The sequence below is a fragment of the Pterocles gutturalis genome, unplaced genomic scaffold (assembly GCF_000699245.1).
Source record: "Pterocles gutturalis isolate BGI_N339 unplaced genomic scaffold, ASM69924v1 scaffold13574, whole genome shotgun sequence".
NCBI classification, from domain to species: Eukaryota; Metazoa; Chordata; class Aves; order Pterocliformes; family Pteroclidae; genus Pterocles; species Pterocles gutturalis.
This window is the reverse complement of record NW_010135893.1, coordinates 80373-101685: the sequence shown is the minus strand read 5'-3', so window position 1 is coordinate 101685 and position 21313 is coordinate 80373. Positions and strand designations below refer to the sequence as shown.

The window sequence follows — 21313 nt, the reverse complement described above, 5'->3', positions numbered from 1 at the left end:
TAGAAATGGATCATTTTAGTACAATTATTTTGTTGCATAAACAGTGAGTTAAGAATTATCTACATGAAAACAGAACTGGCCTCTTTGGAATTAAGAAAAGTCATTCCTAACTCTGTTATATTAGGGTTCATAAATTTATCATAAATTAAATTTTTGACCCTAAACTCTTTCTTCTTGTCCATGCAATGCTGTTTCAGCAGACTAACTGGCAGAATAACTCATGTATCAGTCATTTCCCCCAAACGGGACATCAGTTCATTTTTTTGAGAAAGCTGAAACTTTTCTCAAGCTAGAACTTGCACTTGCTCTGCTACTTCCTGTTCTAGGGATGACCCTGCCTCAGTTATGCCCAGTAGCTTTCCTTTCCCTTACATGCGAGATGTCCCGCTGTCTTGAAGGAGCTATGTGTGTGCAACACGACTGGAATCTACATGTTGAAAACACTGTCTGCAGTGTCAACAAGCCGTCCTTTGCACATGTTAATAAACTCACCATATAAACTAATTTGGGCATTGACTACATGTCCTTAAAAACATTTTTCCTACAAAATATCACTTATGTGCTCCAAGCCCAGACACGGTACAATGACAACTAGTTGTGCTCTAGCTCAGTGCAGCGATGTTGAAGGGCTCACACTGTGCATGCTCCTGTGCCACAGTCTTGCAAAGCCTTGTACGTTGTGGGAACGGGTAACCACATCATTTCAGCTATCACAACTGCTAAACAGCTTTCGTGATCATTACGATTCATTCAAGGAGGAGATACCACGAGAACTGCATCTCACTAACTTTCCAAAGGTGTCCATGGTCCCTAAAATGACTGTTTCTCTGACTGGAGATATAATTTACCTTGTTATTAGGATATGTTTAAAACAACAACAAAAAAGCCTGATAATTAGCTCTGTTAGGTTGTACGATGGCAGTTTCAGGTGTCATAAGTATGGCAGTTACATAGAGCTACGATACCTGTGGGCCTAGAAGTCCATATGCTTGAAACATACAGTGTCCTACCAGTCCTGATCCAATATTTGCACATTTGCATACAACCACAAAGCTATCTTTGTATTGAAACAAGGAAGCACAGAGATAGGGTCAAGGCAGCTATAGACCAGGTCCCCTCCATTCTTGTTGACTTGAGTAAAAGTTAAGAGTATTATAAGCTGGCAACGCCTTTTTGCGCCCAGATTTATAGCAGATGTTCTTACCTCACCTCAACCTACCTTGGGGGCCTGGGAGGTGCATCCAGGAGTGAGCACAAGGCCAGATGCAGGAATGTGCTTTCGCTTTCACCCAATCTTCCTTCCTCCTGGGGCGCAGGACGCTCTCTGCCATTGGGTGAGCCATCACTTTGTGATTTACACACATCAGCCAGCAATGGTGATGCAGTGTGTACTGACAGACAGACAACCGCTGACGCTAAGCTCGTGTATTCCCTTTATTGAACTGTACTAGTTATTGCAATCAGATTAAGTCACATTTATAAAGCAGACCATCCAGTTGCACTGAAACCGATTATATTCATTACATAGTTTTAATCACTGTCCGGTGAACTGGCAAATCCAATCAAAGCATTAGTCTTTAAAAAATTAAAAAGAAATATTCAGACAATAGCCAAGCAATCACATCACAATGCACAGTTACCTAAAATTGCAATTAAAAAGCAGTTAACAAAAAAGAAAAAAAAATCACACCTAATCTTTAACTATCAATATAATACAAGAAGCAACAAAGGGCAACAGCATCAAAGCAGATTTATCTAACACTATAAATTCAGTCAGAAGCAGAAGCTCTAAAGTACACTAGCTGAAGCAGGACAATAAAAAATACTGAGCATGGAATACTTTTAATCTCTTCCATTAATATTCATTTCCAGCTGCTTATAATAGCAGCGCCTCATGGCCAAATCATTAGAGTTTTACATCTGGGTTGCAAATGACACTTTGATTGGATGTAATGTTCAAATGGTCCTCCCCACTGTGCCACCGTCAAGTCTTCTGCAGAGAGGTGTCCTGTAGTGCCAGTGGCTCACTGTGCGTGCTGGCTCAATGTGTGGTTCTGGAAAGACGAAAAAAGGAGACATGCATGAGGGGCAGAATAATAGAAAGCATGCCCATACCCTCCTACTCAGTACCATTTATGCAGAGCTCGACATAAAAGCTTCTCAATTATTACAAAACAAAATGCAATAAAGAAAAAGTACTCATAAGTAACAGCTGCCAATATGACACATTTGCTTTGTTCTGACAGATCTGTTAATGCTGGCATGAACTTGGAAAAAAATTGCTAGAAGCCAACTACAGCCATGAGGGTTTCTTTTTTTTTTTTTTTTTTTCTTTCAATACATATAAAGAAAGTGGTAACACTTCATGGGCAAAAAAAATCCCCTTAGGGATTCCCTTCACTGTAACAATTAAAAAAAAAAAATCTGAATCGCGGTGGGAACCCTTCCCATATTTTACTCTTTTATTCTCACTAGTACCGGGTGTAAGCACTGGCAGCAAGAGACACCAGATTGTGACACACACTTCTCAGTCCAAGAAATACTTCGGCAATAAAAACTGAACTGCCAGTTCAGGCACCAGGGTAATATACCCAGAAAAAAAAGGCTGGACACGTAACCCAGAAGTTAAATCTCTTTGAAGAATAGACTTTGCTCCACTCATTTCTTTCAGCAGTTTAGAGTCTTTTTTGTTCCCTTTCTTCCTTTTGGCAGGTTTGCAATAGCCTCATGTCATCACAGTATCTCGCATCAGAGGACACTGACCTGTCTTGCCAGTTTGTGCAGGAGCCAATAAATCCTGAAGTCAACCTTGGAAGCGTATTTTTAGAGCAGCACCAATTCACCTACATTTTGTGTGCTGACTGAAACCCCAGTCTTGCATATAAGCTCTGCTTTATTTGTATGATTATTCGACTACCTGAGCAACTAGAGATGTGCTTCATGGTGAGCTTTTCTTGAGCTGGGTCCCCAGCATCCCCAGATATAAAAATTCATTTGCATTATTTCAAGCCTAGGCAATTTTACTAGTCTCCATCTGCCTAATAACAGAGCTCGGCAAGTCCGCCAGCTTGAAGAATAAGTTTTTAAACATGAAATGAATTTTGAATCTAATTATTTATTTACAATAATGAAGCTTTAAAATAAAGTAAGTTATGTTAACTTTTCATAAATCATCTGGTCCTTTTACACTATCCACAGTGACATCTCAATCAGGACAAAGCACAATCCTCCGCTTTATCCAGAGGTGATGTTTCCCTGATGAAAACCGTCTGTGGAAGGAGTTAAAGGACGCCCGCGACGCATGGGGCCAGCGGACAGGCAGCAGTGACCCCATTTGCAGGCAGGAGCATTTCTGGACTGTGCACTCCCAAAAAGTGACCGCCAGGTGTCACAAGTGCTGCTGCGTTCCTAAATCATGGCAAAAGTTATCTCTGATATTGTAGCGGGCGGGCTGCAGGGAAACTCCGCACAATAACGGTCAGGATTTACCGTGCCAGAAGGCTGCGGAGGCGGCAGGAGCATCATAGCTGCCACACGCCCAGAAGGAGCCCTTTTGAAATTAAATACAATTGTCTGATGAAATTGCAAAGTAACTGGTCCTTGTTTAGCATAACGCTAGCCCTCTGAACACATCCCAGTCTGTGACGCTAAATATTTCAGAATCAAAACCCAGAAGTACTGTGCAAAGACCTGGAAAGCTTATGAGGGGATAAAGCATTATACTTGAATAACATGTGGTGAATTGACAGTTGAAACTGCTTTGCTTTTATACCATTTAACATCACCAAACATAATATCCAGTAGCTTTTTACTTTGCTACACACAGAAATTTTCCTGGCCTTAAGGAAGAATGACCTTTGCAGTGCTGGATGTTATTCTCAAACCAAGTAACCACTTTATGGAAGAGGAGGGAAGGAGCCCTACAAACACAACGACAGCGTTGACAAGAAGCTTGTCCACTAAACCGAAGTGGGAAAGCATTAAAATATTAAAGAATGCACAGGCTGCTCTGTGCTCACACTCCTCAGCATTTTAACAATGGCCATTTCCTGTGCACTTCATTACAGTCCTATTTTTAGGTCATCCTGAATATCAATAAAAAAAGCAAAAGGTTTACCATCTTCAAATCGAAAGAGGGGCTATTTGTGGTAGACAAATCCATACTTATTTAGGCAGAGTCATTTAAAAGATAATGCACAATCAGCACTAGATGCATGACGCACGGTCTACAGTCAGGGAACACGATTTCAAACTTGTGTGGCTGCTGCATTGATTACACCAGGCAGGTCAATAAAGGAATGGTATGTGGCTCTAAATCTGATAATGAAGCTTTCATTGTGAGCCCTCCCTCCTCAAACATGGGCTAATAATATGCTCTGACCACTCCTAATACAACAAAAACACTGGGTTTGTGAGCAGAGTTTACACAAAGAAACAAGCAGATTATTCTCAAATCCTGCAGCCATTCAGAGCTGGGTCAGGTAGGAAACGAGAAACTAAAAGTTAAAAAAAAATATACATTTTTCATATGGAAATTTGATTTTGTCTTAATATCTTGGGAATGTACCCTTTATTCCCTTTGCATGCATTACTGGCAATCAATATGCTGACTAGTCCCCAGACCAAGCAGTTAATAAATAGAGCCACATTTTACACAGGACCTCACAAACACATCGGTAATACCTACGGACACAGAGCCTGTGCACACCAAATCCTCGCCCTGCCTTTCAGAGAGCAGATCCCACACAAGCCACGTGCACAAGTGTGCGAGTCCTGCACGGCCAGTGCAGTAAGAGCCAGTGAACACCAGACCCCCAGGCTCCTGCCTATGCAAATAGAACATAACCGCCGCTGGTGTGTGTTCAGAAGACCCACGAAAGCCTGTCCGTATCCTCTGCAGCCAGTACAGGCTTCTCACCTATGAAGATGTATTTCAGACCACACAAACATTCTTTCCAACAAAAGTCTGGCAGCCTCTGTCTCCTATTATGAGCAACCGTCATGGCTTGTCTTCTTGCTTCTACCCCCCTGCCTGTGTGTGCAGCTTACTGGAATTGTGCTTTGCAGATGTCAGAAAGCATCCGAGACACTCCGTGCTTATGTCTCTTCTCTCACATGTGTTTTGCATATTTGACCCATGCTTTATCAAAGAACTTTAACATCAGGCACCTCTGTGTGTGCCCACAAAGAAAATGCCATTGATGGCCAGACTTTCAGAGCAACTGAAAAATAAATAAATCCTGGCATTAAGAATGCCCCGTGCCTTAACAGAAATAGCTGTCACCCTGATGCTACACTGGGCTGTTCCAGGCAGCAGAATGAAACCATAAAGGCCAGAAGGGAGCAAACATTTTGAAACGTGTAACACTATGGGAATGCCTCTACCCAAGTAGCCTTCTGCTAACTAGGAAACTTCACCCACCTTTCCAATACAAGGGTGGGCTGTCAGGAAACAGCTCAAGCATGATTTTTCAGCTGTAGAAGTTATAGTTACAAAAAAAAAATATATATCTTAAGGGTGATTTGCAAAGGAAAATAGAGCAGCCACAAAAACGCAGCCTCTCCAGGCACGCGTGTGTGTGTCTGCTTGCACACACCTCCTGCACTCGAGGCCATCCACACACGTATGCGGCTGGGGCTGGCAGGAGGCACGACATAATTTGGAAGCTGAACATTAAAAATGGTTCTTCACAGCTCCTGTTAGGCCCCCCGGTTCACGCACGGCTCACAGCTGATACCCCACTGAATACATCATTCTGAGACATTATTGCAGCTGGAAAACTCTACAGCAGCACTAAGTCACCTGTCAAGATCAAGTAAGTCACAGCTTATTTATAGGACATGGTTGAAAAATTTCTTCTTTTCTTAATATTCATGCAAAATGGATAACAATTCCGTTAGCCACGTCAGTGGGAAAAATGCAACTACCCCGAGCCTCAGGATTGTCACAGTGTTCAAGTGGAATTTTCTACTGGCTGCACAATCCCCAAATGAACCATTTGTGGAAGCGTCTGTGACCAAGGAACTGGGCGACAGGTTTTACAGGAAAGAAAAAGATTTCAAAGAATGGCTGATTATTGTCCGTGTAGATACTGATTGCTCTCCAGATCTTCCCTGGGGACACCCCCTGCCTGCCCTCTGGATGAGGATCAAGCCATTTGTGCAGGACATCTACAATGAATATTTCTCTGTTTTTCTACATGCATTATAATGAAAACACTGGCATGGCATTCTCCATTTTCAGAGCACTGTGTCAAGAAGGAAAACATCAGGCTTGAAAGATGATCACTTACAGCAGTTCAAAGAACTCTTACAAGCTGTAAAAAGATAGAGAGAAAAAACACACACAAAAAAGCAGCACATGATGGAGCAAAGCTCCAAGCCAGGCAGTCAAGCTGGGAGTCTCCCACACTGCAGCAGCGTTCACTGCCAGCGAGTCACAGGTGTACTACACAGGAGCAGGTGAAAAAAATAAAATGCAACTGTGAGGGGTGTGATAATGGTTTGGGGCCATAATACATCCAGTCTATAGTGCCATTGTGCATCTGTTATGTATTTAGATATTTTGTACCAGCCATTTAGAGGTATCCTGTCTATGCGCGTGAGCATATATATACACCTAAAAGACCATATGTTATACAGGGGCTAAGAAATGGCACAACAAGGCTGGGGATGCCCGCCACCCTCCAGTGAAATTCATGAGCTTTCTGCAGTGTTACACAGACATCACGCTCTGGTTAAAGGTTATAAAGCCTCTCTCTCCCCTTACAAATCCCATTAAGATGGGCAGAAATTGTTCCTCAAATAACTTCAATAGGAATTATGGAGATAATAGACTCATGTGACAAACAGCCAACATGAAACTTAACCGGTGATTAGCCATGGGGTGACCTGAGCACACGGGTGTTTGGGACAGGAAACACACAGGATTACTGCCCGCACACCACTGCTCCGGAGCCGGCTGCTCAGCCCACGCCCACCCTGGCTGCCCCACGACTGGGTGCCTGGGGACAGTGGGGCTGCCATGGCACTGCACAACCACCGGGGGTTTGGAAACACCAGCCCTGGGGCTGATGCGTGAACACAACTGCCTGATCCTGTGTCATGGAAGGCAATTCCTATCAATACCTGCAATTTTCCCCAACGTGCAGGGGGTACTCCAGAGCCAGGCAAGAGCCCAGGTAGTTTATCTCCCTGCCTCTCCCCACCTCCCTGTCCAGGTGTCTGTCACCCCTTCAGGTACCATCCAACTCCAAGCCCAGGGATCAGGGTCTTGGCAGGGGCTCACTGGGGCTGTGCCCCCTCCTGCCCATTCTTTCTCCTTTGCCCCTTACAGAGTGGGGCTTGGGGGAACAAGAGAAGGGATCCCTCTGTTGACTGCCAGCACACGCAGCTTGCCAAGACAAAAACTAAACCTCACATTCAGGCGTTGACTTGAAGCAAAGGTTCAAGTCTCACATTTCACATATATATATAAAAAGACAAAACAAAATCTCCAAATTGCTACAAACAGAAGTTACAGTGTCTAAATATTTATGAAATACCATCTGCAGAATTATTTTTTCAATGTTTTGCATCTTTTGAATTCAAAATGGTCCAAAAATCTCAGCCGTTATTCCTCATTATGTCCATAAGCACACACGCATGTGCATAGGTACTATTTCCCTCTAACAGCAATCCACAAAGATCCAAATCTTTATGCCTTGACTTTATAAAGAGATTACTTTAGGCAGAGGACACAAGATGACCCTTGCTTTAGCCATCAGAGATTATGCTCTCTACAGAAAGCTGTGAGCCTTAAATTGGTGCTTCTCTAATCCTAAACTGGAGAGGCATTCAAGGGATGCCATGACCCAGAAGAGCAAGAGGAAAAAAACTAAATTAAAACAAAACAAAAAAAAAAGCACACTGAAGGGGAGGGGGAAAAAAAAGGAGAGAGAACGGGAGAAAAGGAGAGCAAAGCCTGCTTTACAGGATAAATCTATTTATTTTTAATTTTAATTTCTGGTTGCTACTTTCCCTTTCCTATCAGGCTCTAAAGAAAAATCACCTTTGCACCCCCTTGCAGTTTGTATGTGCTTATTTTTAGAACTGTTTGACAATTATCCAAGGGTCTAAGACTAACAGATGGCCTGTCTTAAAGCCTCATATGTTCACTAGTTTGCACTTCTGACAAACAGTAAATGTACTCAAGAGTGTGCCATAAACAGGGCTGCATGAATACTCACAACACAATTTAGTTAATACACTTCATTAAAACTGATAGTGGTAACCAATGTTTCCCATAAAGCCAGGTGTTAATTCCCCTTCCAGTTGTTTCAGGTAACTCTTACCCAGTGACATTTATATGCTTAGATCCTAGTTTTTCAAGAAATACAGTCTTACTTCTTTCCTTTCCCCTGGTATTTTACCCACTACATAAAATGCTTGTAACAAGTGAACTCCAAGTTATCACGGTACTCAATAAAAAAAAAAAAAATTGTCAGGCAAGACAGGTTCACATGTCCCTTCTTTATTTGAAGAATCCCTTGAAATTGAGGTAGAGGCAAACGCAAGGTGGCACATCCTTTGTGAAAGGAAACAGCTGCCTGTGTTGCTGCTTCCTTCATCTCTGAGCATCTGATAACTTGCCATGTGTCAGTCAGCCCCCATGTCAGCACACTTGGAGACGGTGCTGCAACAAATGCGGTTAGGAGGCTGTCCTTTACAAGTTATTGAACCAAGAAAAAAAAAATAAAAATCACTTTGAGTGTCTAAGAAAAAAGGCCTGGAGGTTTGGTGTCAGTTGAAAAGCCAAGCCGGCTGTTTCCAATGAAAATATCTGCACCTGAGCTACTCTGATGCTTGTACATACTCTGAGGACAAATGTACCTTTCACTGGTACTGGGGCACAGAGATGCTCACCTGGGCCAGGCCAGAGCTGGCCCTGGCACCCCCAGGATTTCTGCAGCTGCTGGGGGTGTTGAGCAGCCCCCCAGTGCCTGCTCACCTGGGGCACACTCCGAGCCACCCCCAGAAACCCGCCCAGCTCCTCCCCTGGTGCTTTGGCTGGAGTCAATGGGAAGATTCAGAACTTGTAAAATATTTACAGGGAAAACAAGCTGCTCCACACGTGACTGACTAAAGGCTGTCTGCTTTTTTCTTAATAAATCCTTTTCTGTGGCTGGCATGCTTCTCTATTGAGGCGTCACTGCCCAGGCACTGGTCTGCAAAGCCCAGGCAGACCCAGAAGCACCCCCCGTCCCCCCGCCTGCTTTCTTCTGCACCCCAGGGGCTGTATGCCCTGCTGACGTGCTGCATTGTCCCAACAATATACGTGCTCGGTTTTATCTCCATACTTACACCACTTCTGTTAATTTTAAGGTATTTTTGAACTTTGATAAGCATTTCTGTGTTATTCCAGGTTTGAAAAATTACCTTTTTATACAAATACCTTTCTCAGAGTTATTTTTCCCAGCACCAGCCTCTTCTTACACCAACTAAAGATATTTTAGATGATTTATGAATTTAATTTATCTTCTAATTTACGTTGTTTAGTCCTAATCAGACTTTGACAACTCGCCTAACATACTTCCCCCTTTCCACTTGAGAGTAATAATTCCATATCATCAGTCTTCTACACCTGCCATTTCTTTCCATTCTTCTGTAAAAACTCAGAATAAACCAAGGTGAGCCTATTACAAATGAACTCTAAATGCGAGCCTAAGCCTGGCACAGCCTCTCATATTCGATTAAATGCCTCACTGAAAAGTCTGTAAGCTTCTTCCAAAAACACTGGGTAAAATGCTGAAGCACAAAAGCAAACTGAAGCCTTTGGGAAAATTTCCTTACCACAGCACTTTGGAAATAAAAACCACAGGGGAATACATTATTAAGAGATAACCAGTGTCTTCTGTTAGAGAACCTGGCTGTAAACACACCACGATTCACTGAGACACCCCATGAAACCAGGGAGCTAATAATACCTGTCCTGAGGGACTGCACACTCCTGAGAATTTCACTCAGAAATGCAAATTTATCAGTGTCCTTGTGACTTGTAGCCTACAGGATGCCATGTGCAACATCAAAATAAGCTGAGGGAAGAACCTTACACTTCTGAAATGAAAAGGGAGGGGGACAAATTTAATTACTATTGTCAGAAGTGCATAAAACCAGAATATTTTTAGAATTCCTCCACTCGTCCCCCAGCCCCAGCATTTCTCCCTGACTGAATCCCAGAGCTGCTGCTGATCCCGAGAGCAGCAAAGGCCTTACAGGATCCCAGCACACTGCTCTGCTGACAGCACCATGCTTTAACCTCAGCTTCCTCAGCCCATGTATTTCTGGGGAGATGCTCCTGCCTGTGTCCCAGTGCTTGGGGCCACAGCCACCCCGGTGCCTCCACAGACATGGTCACCCACCGACACACAGCAGCGTGCGTGCCCTTCACCAGACTTCTGAGTAACCCTCCAGAGCTCTCCTAATGAATGGTAACACCTCACGTCCAGTCCATTTTCAAATCTAAGCACGCACTGACCAGGGAAAGCATCTACTGCCCCCAGGTACATTTCTTTGCCTGTGCTACACCAAAACTTAAATGCATGACGTGCTGCACACCAGTTTCTATCCACTTACAGGTCCTATTCAGGGAAGCAACGTGGTTCAAAATAATTCCATTTTCCAGGAATCCTTCTTAGGCACGCCTCTCAAAAATGTGATTTATTGATCTATTTGAAGCCTATCTGAAGCCTATCTCATTAATCTCTCCTTGATGTAAGGCAAATCACACAGCAGAGGCCAGTTAATTGTTCCTTTCTGTGAGGGCTGGCGTCATCATTTGTGACTCTTCTATAAACACAATTCCCTCATTGGGCCTTTACTGTAGTACCATGGCTGGCATCCTCTCACACTCTTTTTCTCAAAAAATACTTGGAGAAGAAGGGAAATGCTTTACATAGTACCTTTAGCAGTCACCAGTCAAAATGCATAGACAAAAGCTTCGTTGAGTGAGCGTTTCCGTGGGAATATAATCCAACAAAAGCCAGGAAATTCAAAGTTGAACCTAAAACTGGCTCCTGAACTTGCCCTGCTGTCCTTCAGTACGGCAAGGGTCACCAAACACCATCTGATTTTTTTTTTTTAGCTTTTTTTGCTGCACCAGTTAGGTGTTCCTGATGTTAAGGACCAGGTATAAAACAGTCTCAGCCTTAACTCTCGCCCAGGGCTGGTGCGCCGCAGGCAGCGCTTTGGCCGTTTCTGCCCAGTGAAAAGCCAAGGCAACTGGTTCTGTGGACGTGGTCTGCATGGAGGCGACCTCAGGGTGTCAGTCCCGCCTGCCCAGGACGTGGCACAGGAGACACACAAGACACTCTGCAGCGAAATCAGCTCAAGCACAGCTGAGTTGATAACCTCAGGACTGCTGCTGCCAAATCTGGGCTGGCTCATGCAGAGCTGGGGTGACGGAGCCTCGCTGAACCCACGCTGACCTCACACAAAGCCCTGAGCTGTGTCTACACTGATCCCATCAGCACATAAGGCCTTATCACTATCATCTAGATTTTTCCAACAAAGCCCCATCACCTCATTAAGGATACACAGTTTAGTACCTTGTAAGTTATTCTATTAACATGAAATGCGAAGAAAGAAGAGAGCATTAGCAGCCCGGCCATTAGTGGCTGCTGCACAAGTCAGGTCACCGCACATGTGCACCCAGCCCGTGCATCAAACATTCCCGTCCCGTTGTTGTTAACATGAGCAGAAACGGCAGAACAGGCACCATCTGGAAACAAGCTAAGGTAAAATTATTTTACCTTCCTTTCCTGTCTGGTCAAAGGGAGAACAAAACTACTCTCAAAATATGATGTTAAAGCGGAGTATTAATTACACAACCGTTAGTATATGACTAAATATACTTCTCTGAAAGCAGCTTCAGGATGAGCGAGCAGCAAGGCTGTGCCAGGGCTGTTTGCAGGTCCCTGAAAGTAGGCTGGGCTGAACATACTGACAACCTTCCCAAAAGAGCAGGGAGGTGCAGGCAATGACAGCTCTATACACAAGTCCAGCTGCAGAGAGACAAGTTACCGACTGACAGAATTTTTAACTACTCCTTCTCCCTTTTCTTATCAGGACCCATTTTTTCCTGACTACTCATCACACTTGGTCCATGCATCTGACCTCGCAGAGCCATGAGAACAGGAAAGGCAGTGAGGTATTAGCAGGAGTCTCTCTCATGCTCTTTAAAATCACCCTGGGAAAACTGGCCCTTGGGATCAGGCCACGGGGAAGGAACCCTGTCCTGAGCTGGGTCCAGCAGCCAGGGCTGGAACTGCTGCTCCCTCTGCCTTTCACTGGCCGAGGGGATAAACCCTAGGATCACACCCTAAATCTCTTACTCAGCAAATCAGAGGGACACCCAAGGCTTTTTAAATATCTTCATGAAACTATTTTTCAAATTCCTTCTAACTGTAAAAGTGATGGGGGGCTCTGCCAGCACCATAGCAGTACAGTATCACTCCAGGATTTCCTGTCTGGAATTCAGGCTTCACATCTGAAATACAACACACACAGCATTTGTACAACTGAGAAAACACAAGACGCTTGCCATACATTTATTATCTTCCAGGGGAAATGATATAGAGGACAAAAGAGACTATATTTACTCCCTCCCCAACTGCTTTTACAATCTAATAATTTATTTCTCCTGGACATAAATTTCAGATTTAAACGAAATCCCTGAAACCTAAGGATGCCACATAGTAGAAGCTAGGGCAGTATTTCTTTCGATTTTGGAGATGGAGTGCTTAATGCATTTCTCTGTTAACCAGGAGCCTTAAATTTCAAGGGTAGAGTGGGGAGAAAAGCAATTAGACTGTGGTGACTGTGATTACTACCTTCATACACAGAGTTAAAAATATCTGGTTATTGAAAATTATTTTCTCAGTCCGTGGGGGTTTACCTAGGTTTAGGCTGAGATGTTTATTTTTTCTGCAGCAGCCATACTGGGGGATTCTTTTACAACATTTTCCATACACAGTAGCTATATATCATTCATATTTCTGAAAACTGGGGCGCTTTCTATGATGTAAGAAATTTCTGCAATTAGAAACAACCATATCCTCTTTCAGAAGAATAAAACAAAGAAAATACATCTCCAATCCCTTCTAGTCAGCAGCTAAGATAGCAGTGCTCTTAAGGCAAATGTAAAAATCCAGGGTATAAATTCACGTTAACTGTTACAAATATATCCATCTGTTCACAGACTAACTAGTGACTGAAACTGATGAATCCACTGAAATGTAATTTTCGAGCCCACTAGCGTCTGTTCTCTTCTAGTAATAAAGTAAATGCTTTTCAATAACTGTGCTGCTTTTGAATGCCAATTTCCATTTAAGTAGGTTTTGGTTCTCTCTGAAGAAAAAAAAAATTTAAAATAGCAAATGCCTTTTCTTTCCAAAGGTCAAACTAAGCTGTTAAAGAACAAGCAGCATTTCAGCAAGCCAAAAAGGACAAAACTCCAATCAGATAAATGGGCTGTGTAATGATTGAGAACCACGGCTGCCTCAGGTTTCCTGAATGGGCTGTAGGATAGAATTTGGCACAAACAGTCTGATGTTGAAGCTTATATCTCTTTTACTGCAGACAAGAAATTCACTAAAATGTATAAATAATGAATGTGGCTGGGGATCTCTGCTGGTACTACTGCTGGTTCTGCAAGATGCAGGAGTAGAAACATACACTGCTCCATGTTTTTGTTATTAGTGAATCCTTGTTCTCCAACAATAAACACAGAATATTTTATCTGAAACGGCTTCTGCAGCACATACAATATAAGTTTCAGCTCTCTGAAAGTGCCAGGAAATTGCAGAAAGATAAGTTACAAAGACGTCCCTAATTTGCTGTGATGAATTGTGTGCATGCTTCAGTGATCAAAACTGCAGCTGAGACCTATTATATTTAATGATCTAGACATTTCTTGTGAAAACACTCAGGCATATACTGTTCTGTCTGGACAAGCATCCCTGTTTTGCTCCAGCAGCAAGCAGATGAAGAGACTGAACTTTTAAAAGGATGCTGCACACCACCTTTGATGAGCTCTTTAAAACGGAGACTGATCAAGCTCCACTGCAGCTCTACTATTTTCCTTAACTGATGCTTGATTATGCTCTGCCCTTTCCAGCGCAGCATCCCTCTTCCTTTGAAAACTGAAGTCAGTTCCTTTGGATGCTAGCGACACTTACAGGAGGAAACAGAGCTAATCTGTGCTCAGACCCCAAACTACGTTCCACAGCAGCCACTACAGCAGAAGAAAAATCAAAGGGACACTATTAGATCTCTTCCCACCAGCACACAGAAAGAAAAACTTTGACAAGACTTTTTGGAGAGAAAACAAATCAAAACAAATTTGTACTTGCCTACATACTACAAAAATGTTCCATTTCTATTTTAAGGACTACGTCCTGCTTAGAAAGGCATGTGCTACCAAGCCCAGTAGGGCCAAGCATGGCTACCTGGACCTGCTGTCCCTGAGGACACTGTCCCCACACAGCCAGCTGTGCTGATGGCCACGCTCGCAGACGTACAGCTTACGGCCCCTCTGCTCTGTGGCTCTACACAAAGCAGCAGGAAAAGGGGCTTCTTACCGCCTTCCGATGGAGACAGGAATTTCACCTTGTGAACATATGAAGTGCTTCTGAATAAAAGGTCTGAGGCTTCCAGGGCTTTATGTCTGGCTCCTCCAGAATTTTCCAGCAGGGATATGGGTATATTGTTCAACCTCTGCCTTTCCAACTTTGCATAACAGGTAAAAACAACCTCAGAAAAAGTGCTGATAAGCTTAATTCATTCATGGTTGTAAAAACCACAGAGATCTGCAGAAAGAAGCCACACAGAATATTCTTGCTACCACAGATTCAAGAGCTCATTTTCTTCCTCCCTGATCAGTTTGAACCTCTTTCAACAAAACTGAGCAAAACACAAGCGTGCGTGTTTCACTCCAGAAATAAGGATTTCAAAGTGCTATTTCATTCACCTGAGAAGCTGCTAAATACTATCACAGTGGTAATCTGTGATAGTGTGGTAAAAAATGAAGAAAAGGTATTTGTTAATTGTTGACATAACAAAATTAATTTTCCATCTCTAAACTTTTTCTCAACTCTCCTGTGAGCTCTGATGCAATGTTACTGACTGGCACTGCTGAAATGCCAACTTGCATTTCTCATTCTTAATTTCTCTCTAAATGTCATTAGTAATTGTTATTGCCAGACCAGATAGTGCAATCTGGTCTTTCCGAACGAAAATCCATTTCTCATTTCTTCTCCTGTGCTTGCTCCTTTTGGTGAAGGATGGATGTTTAACACAGCCTGCGTGCTTTGTTTCCAAGAAGATGGGAATGCATTAATGTATCTGGAAATAAAACATTCCCCCCTCATTTATTTACATATAGTATGCCTAGATCTTTATGAATACCAAATTGTATATTCAGAACGGTCTTTAAAGCACATCTTTCAAGAACGCTAACAAGTCGTAAATGAATAAAGCTAACAAGCAGGGGAAGGAAACACCCTGTAATCTGTGCATACAGACTCCTCTCTGGATGCTTCTACAAATTACTCTTTTTGATGGGCAACAATATTGTCAAATATACAAACAAAACATTTGCATATTATATGATTTTTCTCTCTTTCTGTTACATGGAAAAAAGTCCTCTTCAGCGGGATGTGTACACTGGCCTAGCTTTGGTCTGGAGTAATGTATTGCCCCCACCTACCCACACAAGTAAAAAATGGTTCCACCACTAAGATGTCAGCTTAGACATCCGTGTGCAAAGGAAAACCTGCAAGTGTATAAGGTTGGCTCCTTGCACATTATCATAAACTGCACCACTGATTTGTATAGTTATGGGCAGCTCCTACAACGTGTTGTCTCCAGTGCTTAGAGGCAAGTAGCACCTTGGCACTCTGAGTCAATTTTAGGAGGAACTCTGTGTCATGACAGACCTTTAACTGGGCTCCCCATTATCAGCACATCTTACATTTGGGTGTCTGCATTATGTTTTGTAATGTATATAAAGTAATTAGCTCAAAGCTAGGCTGCATTTCCATGTCCATTAACTAAAGGCATCTTATCTCAGAATAAACAGACATTTGGACATTTCCAGCCAGGAACTGTGCTTTCAATAAACACAATTGATGCATATACATTGTCTCTTGGCGGCTAACACTCCTGCCCATCTGTTGGGATGGCATGGTGCCTACGCAAAAGTTGGTTGGACCCTTGCCCTAGGGCATAGATGACAGGCAACAATGGGTTTAGCTGGGCAGCCTGAGCAGCGGATCCAAGTGCCATCTCTGCTGTAGGAAGCCCCTTCTGTGTGCCAGCGCTGCCACATTGGAACGCCATGCTTCCTTACACTTGATCACACATGTTGACACTTGGGTGCGCTTAAGTGCATTAATGACTGAAACGATGCCTTTCACCTGGCTCCCTTCTTTTTTTCTCCTGCTCTGCATGGCTGCTTGGTTTCCTGCACATGTTAATGTGAAGTTGCACACACTTTGTTAGCCAGGGCCAGCCACGGAATGGCTGTAATGGTGTAAGAAATGAAAGAGGGTTTTTTGTTATGGGACATGCTACACCAGTGCCAGACATTTCCAATCTTCATCTCAGGTGAGTCTTTGCAGACTTGAGAGATCTTTCTGCATTTCACTGAAGAGACCTTGGGGATTATAAAGATGCAGCAATATATTGATCAGAGTCATCTTTCCAAATGAAAAAGTGCTACACCTTGTCACTACGTCAAACACCGGGTAATTCAAGATTGCTGCACCATCCTCTGTTTCAGCAGAAATGTCCACACGAAGAGGCCACGCACTCTGGATTATGTGGCTGTTCCAACAGCATCCCCAGCTCCAATCACAGGAAACACCACCTCATTCTGTGCTGGGGAAGAAGGTGCTGACAAATCACACAGAGATGCATGAGCATGAGCAGCCCTTGCTCTTACACACAGCATCAACCTCTGCAGACATCGGGCCCGGGAAACCTCCAGCATCACCTGCACAGAACCTCAGCCGCAGCTGCTGCAGAGCCCAGCAGCAGCCCCACGCAGCCTGCAGTGGCGTTCCTTAGCTTTGGTCCTTGTGAGATCCTGTCCCTAACCCCAAATTTTTGAACAGCCATATATTCCTCCTCCTCTGAACCGGAGAACTAATAGGTAAAACCCTTCCCCTACTGTGACAACAGATCAGAGATAAAACTCGTGGCTTTGCAGTCCATAAAGAACGTTCAGGCAGACAGACTCAACATGATGGGTATGTGCCTACAGCACTTTTAATTTTTAATTATTGTTAGTTATAATTATCTGACTGCGTCTGAATGAAATCCAGCAATATGGCTGGAATAGATTTTGGTATTTCTGTAATTTATTAGCTTTGTAACTACTAATAATTAAAATTTAACAATACTCCAAGCACCACAGCAACATTTTTTAAGAAACACTAGCCAAATCTGCTAGGATAACTGACTAGGTCATTTTCTGGATTTTAAAAGAGGACTACCATTAAAAAAAACAAGGGAAAGATGGAGAACAGGCTCTTAAGAGCCTATCAACAACCAAAATGCAAAGATATAAATTATGTTTGAAAGAAAAAATGGATTTTGCTTGAAGAAAATTAATTCTACACATAATTTTACGCGTGCTTCATATGAAACTTAGGAAGAGCTTGTGGTTTGTTTCCTGCAAGAAGCTCCTGGTGTTTAGCAGGACAAGTTCTGAAATACAGAAAAAGTTATGTTAAGTGAAAGTACTGCTTTGAGAGAGAGCCACATTTCCGGTCCCATTTTTCCAACCATCCACACACTCCCCCAGGGAAAAATATTTTCTGCAACTTCATCAAAATACCATAGGTTTGCTTTTCTCTCACTGACTGTACGGACACCGGAGCCCAGAAGCACTGAGATATTTCAGTGTTGCAAGCACAGAGGGCTGTTTGGAAGAAAATTTTACTCCTATTTGAGTGAGCTTTCTCAGATCGCCCAGAAAGTAGGTAGAGCCCATTTTTAAGTAGGAGCTGGAGACATTACCCACTAAAAGATTTTGAATAGCTGGGTACAGGCCCAAAATTGCTTAAGTCTTCCTTCAGTGCTCTGACCATTGGTGGTAAACTGAGCCCTCAGATGTAGCCCTGCAGACCTGCCTGGGTGCGGCTGGGTCACATACAAGCCAAGAGGCTCTCGTTCTCGCCATGTGCCTCAGGGGACACTGCTGTACAGAGATGGCCACAAGGACCACTGGCATGAGCCACTGGAGGTGATGCTCCTCCTTCCCCCACTCCCAGGGAAGACACCACGGGTACAGAGCAGCATCTTAACGTCCCCCATGGGGCCACATCAGACAATGCGGTGGCTCGCTGTGGTGCTCCGCTGGCCCGGGTAGGATGCAGCCCTCTATACGAGAAACATCTAACATGGAGCTGACATTAAAAGCAGACTTTAAAAAAGGAAACCTGCATAGGGTTTGATCTGCTGTAATCAGCGGAAACAATCCCAAGGACTTTGATGTGGACCAAATCAAGCCCCTGGAGGACGTTCATGGTAAATCATTATTAATATAATGAGCGCAATTTCTGTGCAGCAGCTCTTGCCTGTTTATGGATATATGAAAACTGCCAGCTTTTCCCATAAAATGAAATGAAGAGGGAGACAGACCACAGTGTTAGCCAATGAGCCATAGTAGCCACTGTCCTTTTGATATGTGGATGTTTAAAGAAACTGGGCACTTAAAAAGATAGCAGATTCTTCTGGTGAAGCTCCCTTAATTTAGTGGTTTGACATATCTCCAAATCTGAACAGGAAAGAAAGCCCTTTATTCATAGCAGGCAATAAAACACCTAAACACCTGTGCTAGGAAAGACCTGGCAGGTACCCTGCTCCCTTGGTACCTGGATTATTTGCACATTGTTTATTATATCCCTTGCCTTAGTTTTCACCAATTGTAATCGTTTAGGAGGAAACGGTATGATTAACAGTGCACAAGCAAACAGTAGGAATTAATCCTTTAAATACAAATACTTCATTGGTTATGTGATGGCTCCTTGGAAAAAACAGTGTGGCAAAAGAGTACCTATGAAAATCCTCCTCAAGTTTCCTCTGAAAATCACTGCTCAGTCACAATTTCCTTAATGTAATTCTCAATGCAAGCAGTTGATGAGATATATTTCCCAGCTGTGAATAACACCACAAATAGAACTCTCAGCACCCATTATGTGTTATAATTTCTGACCCATCTTCAGGCTCGGCAGGGCTCCCTGATAGGTTTTGAATAGTAAAGACCAAAATTTCAGTTGTCAAAGAGCTAGCTCATCTCCCGTGTCTGGACGCCCTGTGTGCAGCTCTGGCTCCGGCTGCCTGCGGGAAGCGGGCACGCCAACAGCGGCCGTCAGCTCCCGACACGGGTCCTAGGGATGGGGCTCTGCCTGCCTTGTGTGTGAGGAACCCCACAAACCTCCACCTCTGCGCTTGTTTCAGTAGAGGGAATGAAATGCCATAGCCTTGGTGTTCTAAGCATTAGCTATAAATTTACTTTTTTCCAGGAGATTTTCATCATATTCATAGCTGTCAATCTTACAAACTGAGGATGTGAAAAACACAGAGCTGCCAGCCTTTCCTCCTCTGCCCTAAGGGTATGTGGGGTTATCACACACACTGTTTTGTTTGTGTTTCATACTTAACCTCGCCATATTCTCCTTCTTTATTTCCAAGGAAATAATGTAAGCAGTTAAATAACATTCTGTGTTCTTCTGGCAAGATCATCAAGGTAACCTCACTGACTCATTGCTCCAGATTCACACCAGAATTTCCACCATTTATAACATAAGTTCAGTTCCTCGGAGCTTTTTTAAGCCTTGGTTTTACAGCTCCATCAGGAAGTGTAAACTTCAAAGCATAAACCTATATTAAAATACAACTACTAGTTCAGAAGTGAAGAAGAGGGTTTGATTGCTTCTGGAGTGTTATGCTGCTGAAGCAGTATTTGCACCAAGCCCTAAAAGTCCGTTTACAGGGGCAATGTTTCTCATCACATGGCACACACGTGCCCTTCTGGTCTTGCCTGATGTATACGCTGACTATTTAAAGCAATGCTCACAAATCAGTGAGGGGAATTCATGCTGCTCCATGACATCTCTAAAAGTTACCTTTCCCCTGCACTGCCTGTCATTTCCCCCACCCTTGTGTTTCTTGCTTTTCTGTAAGCACTCCACTCTGAGTTTCTTTTTGAAATAGTTGAACGCTCAATTTTTTTAAAAGTGTTTTCAGTGGTTTCACTTAAAAATACAAACAAGTAAAACAAAGCGTAGTTTCGGATTTTGACACTGGTTATTTTACGCCAATGAGAAAGCAAGATCAGAACTGAAAAGTCAAATTTGTCAGGTGGAACCCCTTGACAGATGGTGATTTGCCCAGGTAAGAAAAACTGCAGATTTAACCCTAACTAGCAGCTGAACAACTGATTCACTAAAACAATATTACATCTTCATTACTCAACAAAAATATAACCAACAGTTGAGGTTTAGAGCAGGCAGCCTACACATCAGAAACCGATAATTGTGCCAAGGCAGACTGGTCCAAAAGTCTTGAGCATTTCTAACTGATTTATACACACATTTTGTGTCCTCCCTGGCTCTGGTATTTGAGTTAGTGAAATCCCTGGCAGCAAGTAAACACACATTTCTGAGTCACCACTGAAATACAAAAAAGACTAAAACTGTGCAGCTAAGTATTGACTTTTCATTCAGCCAACACCATTCAAAACTACACAGGTAATTATTACGAGCACAGAAACTCTAAATGCACACAAATCCTGCATAAAAAAAATGAAAAATTACAATAATAATTTATCTGATTAAAGCTCCTATTTGCAGCAATTTTGTAATGCACGACAACTCAGAATTGAAACATTATGTAATTAAAACTGTTAATTGCAAAAAACAGGCCACTGTTAAGACTATAATTTAAGAAGGTTTTCTTTATTTGACCATCTGATTTTAAAGGTTAATGCAGCAGCCCAGGAAGCCAGTGCGCCCATTTTAATTGTGCTGGTATTTTGACCAAACACCGCTTTAAAGGAAAAACAAAAGGGAAAACCAGAGCCAGCTTGCAAGCCACCGTTGCCTTCATAAAGCGTTCATAGTGAGAACGCACAAACCCTAAATATGCTGACTCTATTAAAATATTAACAAGGTATAGTTAAAACTTTTGTACACTTATGCAAATCAGGTTGCTAGAACAAGGGAAAAAAGAGATTCCCTTGGGAGGAAAAAAAAAAAATCAACAAAGT

At 42.9% G+C, this 21313-nt stretch overlaps 1 protein-coding gene across 1 annotated transcript in view; it reads right to left on the bottom strand.

The window, feature by feature from the left end:
* Positions 1 to 1421: 1421 nt before the first annotated feature.
* ZNF423 (zinc finger protein 423) overlaps positions 1422 to 21313 on the bottom strand; it is a 98427-nt gene continuing 78535 nt past the window's right edge. The window contains exon 5 of the mRNA XM_010082080.1: positions 1422 to 2054. Coding sequence (XP_010080382.1) covers positions 2025 to 2054 — 30 coding nt within the window. The 3' untranslated portion in view covers positions 1422 to 2024. The remainder of the gene's footprint in view (positions 2055 to 21313) is intronic.